Below are 13,105 nucleotides of genomic sequence, written 5' to 3'. Positions count from 1 at the left end.
TGCCGTCTGTTTAGAATAGGGTTTTCATGGTAGAATCCAGCAAGACTCTGGATGCAGCCCTGAGTACCACGTGAAGGGCCGCCATCCCCAGAGCCTCCTGTCCTCCTTCCCCTGAGTCACGTGGGCCCCGTGGTGCCACAAGGCAGCTGCCACCCCCAGGCCCCGGAATGCACTCACAACACCCAGTCTTTGTGCAGCCAGAGCTGACATTCAGAAAAGCGCTTTAGAAAATCCCTGAAGAGGCATATTCTTTTGAGAGCCATAATGAAAGTGTATTTACAAAGGACATTCTCCTCTGTTGTTCCCTGTAAGGGGCAGGCTCCTTAGCCCCCCTGGAATCTGGGGCCTCACAGAGAATGGTGGGCCTTCAGGGCAAAGACTGGACTATACCTGCCCTGTCCCTTCACCTCTCACCTGAGGCTATGGGCGTAAGAGCCAGTGCCCAGCAACACCAGCTCTGGGCACTCTTGCTTCTCACCTAGGGGAGGCCCAGTTTCACAGAGTAGCTAAGCTGGACACGTGGTCAACTCCCACATAGTTCTCACACAAGAACTACAGAACAGAGCGAGCCCTTTCTCCACAGCATCTCGCTTGAAGGGTTTTAAAGCCTCGGTACTGATGGCCTTCCCGATATCCTCTATTTATCTTACATTAAAAGCTCCGCTTATAACCCCCTAGTCTCAGCATTTCACTATTCAGCATCCAGATTGCTCCTATGCCTCTAACTGTGACAATGTAGGATGACCACTGTCATTCAGTGCTACTGATGAGTCTTAGATAACCAGCATCTTTGTTCCTGATTCACAGCATTTCAGTTCTAGTGGCCACGTTACAGTAAGTTCACTGTCATCTCCACACCTTAATTTCACAGACATGCCTGTAGTCTTACAAGAGCATCATATTTAAGGTGACATGAAGGACACAGGTCCCTGCATGGCACCCCCGATGGTGTGTGCCAGCCGCCTGCCAGTGGGGACAGAAGGGCTGTGTGGATGGGGAGTGGACCACACTCCCTCATATCAGCTCGCAGCGGCTTTGCCCAGGGAGCAGGTGTACACCCCAAGCTGGAGCCCTCCTCTGAGCCCTCACTGAGGCCATGCTCTGGCCAGCGAGCCTCTGGAGCAAGTCTGGACATGCTGGGTGTGTCCGTTCCTACACCCAAACCAGCACTGTCTGAGATTCTGGACAGCAATTCCTCTTGAAGTCACTGATCACAGGTGTCTCCAGCTCAGTTACCAGCTGCACCTGTGCCCTTCTGTCTCCTGGCCACAATCATTCACTGCTATCTAAATGGGGGACAGTGGGGACCTGGTGGACCTGTCTTGGCAGTGATTTTGCCGTGCCCTCTGTATAAGTGATACATTTGTATGCTGCATTTGTGTATTTAATGACAATTGCCTCCCTGTGGTTGTATTATGACTTGATTTTTTTATTTTGTTATGAACTTCTGCTTTATGTATATTTCTGCATTTTTATGACATTAAACAGTTTAACACACCAATGACGGTGCATGAATTGCAAACGGACTTTTTAAGTGTCTCTTTTGGTGTCCCTACCCAACTAATTGCACTTTGCCTCTGGTATTTCCATGGCCTCGTGACACAACCTGCAGGTAAGTCGGAGCAGTGGGCTCCTGTGGCTTCTGTACCCGAAGGCCACAGCGTCTCGCTCCTGTGCTTTGACCCAAGGAGGCCGTCTTCTCTCTCTGGAGCATGTGGGGTCGTCTTCCTTGTCAACAGTTCCTGTTCCACTGTTCCACTGTCTCTCAATGCGCCCTCCTGCCTGGGCACTAAGTAGGCCTACAGTGGCCATGTTGTGCACCCCGGGGACATGTTCCAGGTGACAGGGAGCCTAGAGAACCTGAAGTAAGAGGTGGCTGCCTCTTCTCCAGCGTGGTGCCTCGTGCATACGGGGAAACTGGAGGGCTGATAAGTTAGAAACGAAAGCAAAGACACTGAATGAATTCTGATGTGGCCTGCCATTCATCTGTGTGACATGTCCCACCGTGGCCTCGCCCTAGCCCTCCCCTCCTTTAATCGTCCCACTCCACGGCCTACATTGCTTCTTCTTTTGGTGAAGCGAGAGCCACTGAGTAACAGGAAGCTCTGACGGTCAGTGGGAGCTCGGCTGGACGGCTGAGGAGGTGAGTCCTCACAGGGACAAGCCCGGCTCCAAGGAGATCACCAAGAACTGACTTAGTATTAAAGACCTGGAGAAGTCTGTCAAATTCAAGATTTCCTATTATGTCTATCACCAGAATTTTAAGTGTTCTGAAATATCCTCCTTCATACAAAATGGTAAGAGGGAGGGAAAAGACAACTAAGAACGTGAAGCCTTCGGCGGCAGCCCCTAAACATGGTTCACCGCACTTTCTCCCAAGGCAGCCTTGCCGGCCTGCTTCAGCCTGGGGTGCGTCTCGGGCTACGGAATCTCTTGTCCCCCAGTCAGTCTACTGCAGGTACTGTCTTCTGGTCAGACTGCACCCCACTCCACACAGGTGCAGAGAGCTGGAAAGAGGCTTGCTGTCCCTCTGTGTCCTGCCAGGAGGTCAGTTTGCTGACAACGCCAGGGTTACAGGTTGCATTCCTGTAAGCTGTCCCTGGGGTGTCCTTTCTCAGAGCTGCACTTAGCCTCCAGCCCAGCCATCTGCCTTCCCTGTGCATGGACAGCCAGGGGCCCCCAGAAGTCGGGGTGTGACGGGAGAGGGGCTCAACACCAGCCCACCAGAGCTAGGTGGAAGAGCCCAACAGTGGCAGTCTTCTTCACCAAGAAGGACATTAGCTGACCACCTTGATGGCATGGACTTAACCTGCACTTGTCCAGTTGAGGGGTCACTCCTTATGGGGTCTCTCGAGTCATAGCAAGACAATGCCTGCCACAGGCCTGGGTGAGTGGGCATGCTCTAAAATGCACCCAGACTCCTCACTCTAGGCCCCTGCATCATGGGTCAAAGTCACTGATGATTTTTGCTGGTGTGGAGATAGCCCCTCCTCACACGCAGGTGGGAGAACCGTCCATGAGACACCGTCACCACAGCTTTGCCTCTGCATGGCGAAGCCCTGGGTCACAGGCTGTCATCCCACGTAACTACTGACCAGCTTACCAGGGATCCACTTCATCTGTCACAGCGCACTGAGTCTCCCGAAGCCTGTCACACTGACTTCATTGCTTGACTACCCCAAGTCAGTCCCTCTCTCTATTTCTCTCTCTCTTTTTCCATTTTGTTGTAGATAGTCAAAAAATAGACACTTCCTACCTTTAACTTGGTCCTATAATATTATTCTTTCAACCACGTCACCTGAACTTCATGAAGGGGCAGAGTGTCTTGTAACGGATGGAATGGGGAGAGTGCTGGTGTCCTGGGGGAGCAGGACCAGGGCTGCCCGGCAGGGTGCAGGGTGCAGAGCTGAGGTTAACACGCGGCTCCTGCTCAGGCACACGGAGCTCCCACGTGGGCTCAGTCCCTGGGCGTCACCAACGTCAGGGAAGAGCTCCGCAAGCGCGTGTCAGCCCCAGCACCTGCTGCTCTGCAGATACTTCCTGGGGCTCTGCAGATGGCTTGAGAGGCCACACGGTGACAGCAGGTACCCATGGAGCAGGAACAGCCCCTACTTGTAAATCCAATGCAGAAGCTGAGATAGTGCTGCATGGGAAGATGAATAAGGCTCCACAACAAAACCGAGTGTGGGAGTTGTCCATCAGGGCCTGCCAGAGCCCTGGCCCTGGGCCCCGGGTGGAAAGCGCTTCCCTTCCTTGCACCCCAAGAAGCCTAGCAGCCGCACCTGTCATAACGAGAGGCTGTTTGGACACACAGTTTGGAGTAGGGCCATAAAACAGACTCTGGAAGAAGGGACTTCTCCCTAAATCCTTCCTCTTGCTCCTTTTCCCTGGCCCTGCCCTGCCGTCCTCCCGGTCACCTCTCCTGGATCCACCATCTCTACCCCCACGTGCCCTCTCGGCTGACCACTCGCCCTTCAGTCCTGCCTTCCCTACCCTCTCTGCCCCACCTGGGGTCCTGCCAGGCCCATCCTAGAGGAGATTTGCTGGAGGACTGTGGGGCTCTGCGAGAGGTGCCCACGCAGGACTCACGCCGTCCACTCTGTGTCCTCGGCAGGTACCCTGGCTAAAGCAGAGCAGGAGCCCTCTGCCCTCTTATGCCCGCAGCCAGCCTGGGCTGTGCAACATGTACAAGGTAAGGCAGTCGCCGTCCCCCGCCCAGGGCCACCCACGCGTGAAGTGCGGGGCGCGGCTGAGTGGGCGCGGTCCTTGCAGGGGGGCTCTCTCTGTCCCAGGACAGCAGGCTTCAGGGGAGCAAAGCTAGGGGGCAGGTCCTGAGGGACACAGCAAAGGACAATCCCTGGGGGAGGGAACAGAGACCCTCCTCTGCCTTCAAGTCCTTGCTAGGGTCCCTCAATGGCTCAGGTGACAAGGGCATGATTGTCAGCTCAGCGTCATAGAAAAGTCATAGGAACAAGCCACAGGACCATGGTGTGGCTACCAGTGCCAACACAGGCCAGAGGGCAGTAGAGACTCTGGCCTTGGACACTGGCCTGGACAATGGCCAGGGGCATGCCGTGCCCAGACCTGCTTTGGAAACCAGTGCCCCACAGAGAGTTGGCAGTCGCTGGACACCAGCCGAACTCACTCTCAAGTGACATGTGCCCTTAGAAAGCCCTGTCCCCCAGGGCTCGGCCCTGACCAAGCGCAACCAAGCCTACCTGGGATGGAGGGACCCCTGAGATGGGCCTACCTGAGTGATGTCCAGGTAGGCGGGGAAGGGAGGGGGGTCCTGCAGCCTGCACTTGAGTCAGCCAGGCCTGCCGCTCACGCACGTCCAGGGTCACCCCATGGACGCTGCCATGCTCGGCTCTCAGGTAAAGTCACTGCCCGTGCCTGGGCGCTGGGCAGGTGTGGGAGGCTGACAGTGTGCACCCGAGTGCCCAAACTAGAGCATCTTCCTCCTGCTTCTCGGGGCCAAGCGCAGGACTCAGGGCCGCGGGGGAGCCGGGGGGCCCAGGCACCTCCTTCTGCTGGTGTTGAGGTGAGCACAGGGAAGGAAAGGTGCCTTGTTTCTCAGTGAGCTGGGCCCCGGCAAAAGGAGCACCCAGCCTGGCTGGGGGGCCTGGGGGCCCTAGGACAGAAGCCTTCGTGTTGAGACGGGGAAGGGCTGGGCCCGGACAGAGTGTGCCGGTTCCTGTCCAGTGGATGCTTATCGTGGGGGGAGAGTCTCCCTCCTCTCAGTGGACAGGCAGGTCGGTGAGGAACAAAGGGCCTGCTTGCTGCTGGCCTCCAGGGTGGCCAGTCCAGGACCAAGGCCTACAGGTGCAGAGCAAGGCTCACAGTCCGCGGAGCCAGGGCCTTGTGGGAACAGAGAGCCTCTGACGCCACCCTGATGACCTGTGAGCTCGTGGGCTTTGCTCCCTGGAAGGAGTCCTTCATCGGGCCTCGGGAAGGGGAAACGCTCCACGCAGGGTCCCATGGTGAGGCAGGGTGGTGTCCACGGTCGGCCCCTCCTTGACCGATGCCCGGCTGTGAAGCTGCCCCGGGTTCTCCAGGACTTGGTGACTCGTTTCTAAGAGCAAGCACCACTTCCCAGTGGCTTCTGGGGTCCTCAGTCCCTCTAGGGCTGCGGCCGAGAGGCCACTAAGGCACCTGGCTCAGCCTAACCACCCCTCCCCCCTGCACTTGAGACACGTGGCCTGAGAAAGCAGGTCCCGTGCACAGAAGGAGAAGCCAGGGATCCCAAGACACCGCAGAACACGCAGAACACGGCAAGGACTGTGAACAGAGTGCTTCACTTTTCTCCCTTATAAAGTCATCCAGAAGAGGGAAAGCAGCCCGTGCTCTCACACCGTCCCAGATGTTCACATGCGTGTTTTAAGCCTGGTCAGAGCTCCATCACTGCTCTCCACGGTGCCCCCTGTGGCTGCTGAGAGCTGGCCTCAGGGGGACAAGTGTCAGGGCTCCTGTACAAGGCTCTCTCGGTTATTCGCCACCTGCCAATGCCCCATTCTGGTCAATCAGGGTTTGGTTTGACTCTCCTGAGCATACCCTAGAATCGTCTTAGGATACATAAAGAAACATCGGGCCAGGCGCGGTGGCACACACCTATAGTCCCAGTCACTGAGGAGGCTGAGGGAGGAGGATCAGAATTTCCAGGCCAGTCTGGGCACCTTACCAAGACCTTGTGTCAAATAAAGGTAAAAGGCTACGGGTGTAGCTCCGTGGTAGAGCACCTGCCCCGCGTGCGCAAGACCGGGGGCTGGTCCCCAGTCCTGGGGGGACAGCGTGTTAGAAGGCCGTGTGTGGTGTTCACGTGTCTGCTACGTGAAGGGAAGCAGGGCGTCCAAGCTGAACCCAGGGCAAGGCGAGGCGGGAGGCACCAGCAGGACTCTCCTGGTGGACGGAGGACCCTCCTGGCACCTGTGCCAGAGACACCCAGTCCTCTGCAGCACACTGAGTTCCAGAGATGCCCAACGGAGCCGCCCCAGAGGAAGCACGCAGAGGCACAGGAGGCTGGGCACCCCCAGTCCTGGTCTGCGAGCTGTCACAGGGGGCAAAGAACAAGCCTGGCTCTTCTCCCTGAGGAAGACTTGATGGTTTGAAGGTCTTCTGCGGCACTGAGGGGTTCTTTCTTATTTCAAGAAAGTGTTGGAATGTTAGATCTGATTTAACAGCATCGACTACGGGGAAAGGAGCGCACTCCACGGTCTCAAGCTACTTGACATCCCAGGGTTCTACCGCAGAGGATGTGGACCTGTGGAGGACGTCGAGCTGCTGGGGGAGGCACGGGCTGGGCAGTGACTCACAGTCACTGAGCGGAACTGTGAGCGCCCCTCCCTCACCAATCAGAGAATCCGAGGCGCTGAGGAGCCACGCCCAGCTGATGGCCCAGCAACTCACTTCCTTCCCCTGTGTCCTCCCCAGAGAGGTGATAGACAGGTAGATAGATAGACAGACAGGCAGGCAGATAGACAGATCTGTCTATCAATCTGTCTCTGCAAAAGTCCGGGTGAATAAGAAAGACCCGCGCATTGTGAAGTCAGAGACATCGCGGCAAGGAGAGGCGGGTGTGAAGTCAGAGACGTCACGGCAAGGAGAGGCGGGTGCCAGCGCTGTTGGCAGCTCCACCGAGAACAGGCTCCCTGTGGGGGTCTTTGACTTCAGGACCCCAGCGTCTTCCCGAGGACTGGGCTGTCTAATTCTGGGCCTCATTAAGACCCGTCCAGTAACTGCCTCCCAACAGTTCTAGCAGGAAGAGGGACAAGCCTCAGAAACACCACGTTCCAGGGAGTGGACCAGGTGCCTGTGCTCCAGCTCCCGCAGCCCTGAGGGCAGCCAGCAGGTGTCTAGGAGCCTTGCTGCAGAAGAGGCCGGGGCTCCTTGGCCAGCAGAAGAGGAGACACTGCCTTTCCCACCCCAAATCTGTGCTCTGCTTCCAGGGCGTGACCACCACCCAAGGTGCTCGCGAAGCTGCTCAGCAAAATGACGCTTGGGACCAGCGGCCATCTAGCTGCTGATCTGCATCAGAGAGGAGACGGCAGAGCTCAGGGAATCGCAGCCCGTCATGGTCCCTGCACCAACCCCACAGAGCTCCCCGTTCCCAGGGGGCCCCCGTTCTGGTCCTCTGTTGGAGGAGCCGCTGGCCAGGACAGGACCTTCTGAGGTCAGAGGATGTGGACTTGGCAGTGTGTGTGACTGCAGGAGCCCGGGGTGCAGATGTGGACTTACATCCATGTCCTGGGCACGAGATCCACCACAGCACCGTCGCCAGGCCACCGGGAACTGCACCTAAAGAAAAGGCTGGGGGGACTCCAGCAATCAGAAAGCTCCTTGTTGGTAGTTCACGGCTGGCTGTCGACCAAAGCCCACAGTGTGACACAACTGACCCAAGACCGGCTCAGAAACAGGCACGTTCTTCACCTGAGAAAATCTGCATGTGTGTATGTGTGCTCAGACAGCAGGGAGTCCTCCCCACATCGCAGGGTTAGAATGTCTTGCCAAAAGTAAGTGCAACGCTCTCTCCTGAGATGCACTGGACGCTGAGACCAGTGGTATGATCGCTTCTGGAAACGTGCACAATCAAACCAGCCCAGGAACCAGGAGCCTGGGAGTTCTCGGGACGGCCGGGCGTCACGGCTGCTGGGAACATGGGGAGGAAGGAAGGCGGAAAGACAGTCTCAAACACCATGGTGGGATGGGTCTTTGGCCCCAATCCGGAACCTGCAACACACCTCTTGCTGGAGGCTGGCCTCTCAGCTGCTTGCTCACATGGGCCGTGGAGTGGCCACTGCCCTGCCGGCTGGCCCCTACCCAGCAAGAAGGCCTTTAGAGGGTCGTGTCTGGAAGTCTTCAAGGACAGGAAGTATCCTGTAAGTCACGAACAGTGTGGGCACAAGAAAGGCGGAACCCCCCCTCGGGCAGAGGGACTGGTTCATGGCTCTCAAAGACGAAGAACGTGGCGCAGGAGCGTATTTGGTTTTATCTTCACCGTCACAAGAAAAATAATCTATTGATGGCGATCCTCACCGCCTGTGAACCTATCACAGCTGCTCAGGAAGACTATGGCGCTGTCACCCCCTGTGGTCCCGAACAGCTGTGCAGATTAGCGGCTGAGCACCACGGCCCAGCTTCTCCAGAGCACAGAGAATCCCAGGTTTCTCCAGAGACGAGAAGGAAAGCACAAATTCACCGACTCCTTCACTCTGACCACAGCGAGGAAGAACACCACAGGATGGAGGGTGTCCCCACGTCCCCTCTAGATAGGGCAACGTTCTGAGATGTCCAGTTGCAAGTAAAAGGAGCAAGTACCCGGCAACATGCTGGCTGGCGGGCGGGTTTCCCACCACGCGGACAGCACAAAATGATCCGCACAGTGCGACCTGCTAGTGTCGAGGCGCAACTTTTCCCTTGAAATGGGAAATGACACCTTCCTTGTTTTAATCAATTAAAATGACGATAAAATTGAAAAAAATCTCGTCTCATTAACCAGGCCTGTATTTGTGGATCAAATGCTCAGTGTTTAGCAAACTAATTAGGACTGGTTTTCTAGTGTTGAGTGTCCTGTGGCACCAGAGTCCTCAGGCGCCCGAGACCGTAACCAGCACATCTGATGGACTCCAGAGGTAGACGTCAACCTCTTTTTCTCAAATGTGAGCATGTTGTTATTTCTAGCTCTTAGCTTCTTCGTACAGGTAAGTCTACAAGCTTTTGAAACAAATCATACATGATTTATTTTTTAATTTTTTAGTATTTATTTTTCAGTTGTAGTTGGGCACAATATATTTTATTTATTTTTATGTGGTGCTGAGAATCGAACCCAGGGCCTTGCACGTCCTAGGCGAGTGCTCTACCGCTGAGCCACACCCCAGCCCCGCACACACAATTTTTAACACTCCACTCTTTTCTCATCTTTTCCTTCTGTCATAACCAGTCGGGGGATTTCTTCCTTGCCGCTAGGATCAGGCTTATGCCATGGGCCTGTGGTCCTACCCACACGCAGCCCACACAAACAGCGCGGCCGGCGGCATGGCGCCTGCGATGAGGTCAGGAGACTTGGCAGCAGACCCCTGGTTGCTTCTGCATCTCGGGCTCCACGTCTGTACTGGGAAGTGCTGCCCAAAGCAGGGCGGAGCCCCAGCTCTGGTTGGCGGCACCGAGGCGAGGGAGGCCAGGCTTGGCCTGTGATCAGAAGCCTGGGGCCGGCTTTCTTCCCTTCTTTCCCACCGTGAGGCTTTTTGGAGGCACAGGGAGAAATGTGTGTTCCAAGATCGCGGCCGACTCACTGGGCTTACCTGAGAGAGCGCTAGTGAGAGTGCTGTCGCAGCTTTTTTTTTTTTTTATTTAGTCTCTGAACTCTGCAGATGACTCTCGGGGCATCCGTGAGAGACATTTCTCCCATGTATCATTCTAACATGGCAGCACGGGCCCTCTGACACGGAGGACCGGGTGCTTGTGAGGTGGACACTCCTAGCACATTAGCCTGTCTCTACAGCACAGAGTCTCCACGGGGTCAGGGTGGGAAAAGCCTGGAGTGAGGGGCCCAGCGCAGGTGACCCTCCATGAGCAGCCCAACGTCAGGCTCACAGGGTCCTCAGGTTGCAGACACCGTGCCACCAGGGGCCCCTGTTCTCCACAAGCCATGAGGACAGCGCCCTCATCGGCACTCAGACACCTGAAGGACAGATCCCCGAGAGCTCACACACAAGGAAGTCTACGGAAAGTGCAGGAACAAAATGAGCTTCCGGATCAGAATGGGGCCAGAGCCTCTTCAGTGACGTGACACGTGTTCTGGCAGGCGGCCAGGTCATCGGGGACGATCCCCAGGGCATGGGAGAGGTGAGCCAGCCCAGGAGTCGGCGTTCAGACGGCCGTGAGTCCCACGGTGGGCTCGCTGTTCGCTCTGAACCACGGGCATCACTAGCAGCCACAGGGAGCCGAGTCGGCCCACGCAGGCTCTCAGCTACGCTGTGTGTCTGCTGGTTCTCATTGTCCAGGAGTCACAGCAAGCACACCAGAGCCCGAGGGCGAGCGGCGAGAGCGCCCCAGTGCAGCGGGCTGCAGGTTCACCACTGGTGTTCCAGGTTGGTCAGGAGAGAGAAAAGTAAGAGCTAGGAACCTTTTTCTTTCCTCACCGTGGAACCCAGGCACCAGTTAGTCTTTCATGATGCCGTCTTTCCTTCTGCGGAGACTTTGTCTCCTTTAACAAGACCCAGATGCAAATGGTGCTCACATCTCTGCCCTGCTTCCATGAAGCAGGCTCTAGATTCCAAGGAGCCACTGGATACCCAGTCCGACCACCTCAGATGCCCTGCACCTATGCTTATCGTCTGATATGGCTTGCTAATGGAAGAACTCCAGGCTCTCCCCAGCCTTAAAGCCGGTTGGAAAACCGTGAAAATCCCTTCCTGACTTAGAGAACCTGCAACCCCGTCTGCGAGCGCCCCCTGCTGGTGAGTGGCATTGTCACAGTTTGAGGGAAAAGAATCTTCTCAAAAGAAATAGGGCCCCGGGAGAAAGCGTTTATTCCAAAGATAAATAAAATGCTCAGGCCGTGACTCCCACCCATAGTTTCTAAAGCTCTTGACGTGTTATTTACCATTAAGAAGTTGGGGTGGTTTTTTGTTTGTTTGTTTTGTTAACCATGATGCAAACCTCTATTTTATGGAAAGAGGTCCCTGAGATAGTAAAAGAGAAAACCCAGGCTAACAAAATAGTGTGCACATCATGATCACTTTCAAAGCCACTTGAAAATCTATCTGTGTTTGTGCATAAAGCCAGGTCTAAAAATTAGGTCATCAAAGTGTCAATCCGAGTCCCCCGTGTGCTACCATTTCCACAGACTCAACCTTACTTGGCACCTTGTAGAGTATGTATTAATTTTCTAAACTGGAGAAAACACTTTTTTAAATCAGACCATTTTCCTGACCTTCATGCATCCAAATACCCCGCGGGCCTCCCCGTGGAGGAGGCCGGGCAGGTGCCGGCTCTCTGCCTGCTGGGTTCCAGAGTTGCTGGGGGCCCTGACCCTGCGGCCCTTTCTTGTTATAGTGGACCAGTCTTCTCATGCTTCCTGTGCACTTCAGCCACCTGCAAAGACAGCGCTTAAACCAGCCAGCACAGGCAGGCTCAGATCCAGCAAGTGACGGACATGCCAGCGAGTCTGGCTTCTTGTTCAGCTTAGTGGATGTGATTAAAAGCACTTCACCAGAGAACTACTGACCTAGAAGAAACTGACCTCCCCCAGGGACCTACGCACCCAGGGTCCTGGGGCAGGGGCTCCACTGACTCCTGATGGCAGGGGGAGAAGCCGAGGTGAGGTGACTGTCCCAGCAGGGCCACTTCCCCTGGCCTGGCCCTGTTCCCCACTGTCACAGTCCTTCAGGTGTGCAGCTCCTGCTGGACTGTGAGGCTACCCGGGGTCCCCCTTCCTCCCCTGGAGACCTTCCCAGTGCCCACCATTCATCATTTCTGCTGGGGCTGGCACACGTCCCGGTCTCCTCTGGCCTGGGACGGATGGCCTTGTCTGCAGGAAGGCTGAGAGCACCCAGCAGCCTTGCCTGCACGATCCTCCTCCAGGGCGCGATGCGGAGCCCAGGAAGCCTGCCTCAGAGCCGCTGGCGTTCCACCCCCACGAGGGCCTGGGGCGGTGTGCTATAGCGGGAAGTGCATGTGTTGCAGTTCCCTGGAGAAGGGGGTTGTGCTTGTGGGGAGAGCGCAGTAGGGCAGCCAAGGAAGCTCTGGAGGTGGCTGATGCCATGGTCACACTCACACACAGGGTCAAAGCGCCGGTGCCACCCAGCGGCACACTGCAGAGCTGCTGAGAGGATTAAGATGTGGCTAAGGTACAGTCTCCCGGCCACAGGCCCCCATACATGATAGTCCATGACAAAGGAACTAATTATATCTTATTTTATAAAGTAACACATAGTAAAATGGGCTTGTTTTGTGTACACTTCTATAAATTCTAGAATTGTGAAAATTTGGGTAGCTGTCACCACTACTAAGTGTACGACACCCCTCCTCCCATACCCTAAACCCTGCCAAGCCCAGCTCTGATCTCCCTCGCTATAGTTTTGCCTTTGCAAGAATGTCACAAAATGGAATTATGTAGCATGAAAACCCCTTAGAATGATTTCTCTCACTCCACATAATTTGGAGATGCCTTTGAGTCATTGCATGCACCCTTTCACTGTTGAGTAGTATTCCGTTGCGTGGACATACCATAGTGCACTTATCCCCCATCCACAGAAGAACATTTTGGTTGCTTGTGGTTGTTAGTGATCGTGAGCCGAACTGCTATAAACATTCAGGCATGGGTTTCTGTGAGAACATAAGTTTTATTTAAGATGTCAATTATTTTTCCTTCAAAATGTTGGTGACCAACATTTTCATCATAAAAATATTTCCAAAAAATGCCTCATCCCTGTTTTATTAACCAGAGCAGGAGCGGAACTGCAGGCCATATGGAAGCAGGTGGGTAACTTTCTAAGAACTGCCAAGTTGTCTTTCAGAGTCATCTGCCCCCTACCTGCATCCCCACATAGCGCATGCCAGCCCAGGTGCTCCACACCCTCACCCACCCGGCATTACCAGCACCCGTCCC

At 55.5% G+C, this 13,105-nt stretch overlaps 1 protein-coding gene across 4 annotated transcripts in view; it reads left to right on the top strand.

Annotated features, from left to right (window-relative positions):
- LOC107153995 (myelin basic protein) overlaps positions 1-13,105 on the top strand; it is a 79,982-nt gene that overhangs the window by 50,665 nt on the left and 16,212 nt on the right. For 3 of the 4 annotated variants that reach the window (XM_015499590.2, XM_048806673.1, XM_015499589.2), the window contains exon 4: positions 4,115-4,192. The exons of the other annotated variant lie outside the window; for it this stretch is intronic. In XM_015499590.2, the coding sequence (XP_015355076.2) occupies positions 4,115-4,192 (78 nt within the window). The remainder of the gene's footprint in view (positions 1-4,114; positions 4,193-13,105) is intronic. 4 annotated transcript variants of the gene reach the window in all.

The sequence above is a fragment of the Marmota marmota genome, unplaced genomic scaffold (assembly GCF_001458135.2).
Source record: "Marmota marmota marmota unplaced genomic scaffold, marMar, whole genome shotgun sequence".
In the NCBI taxonomy this organism is placed as follows: domain Eukaryota; kingdom Metazoa; phylum Chordata; class Mammalia; order Rodentia; family Sciuridae; genus Marmota; species Marmota marmota.
The sequence above is the reverse complement of the archived record's forward strand: the minus strand, read 5'-3'. Positions and strand labels throughout refer to the sequence as shown.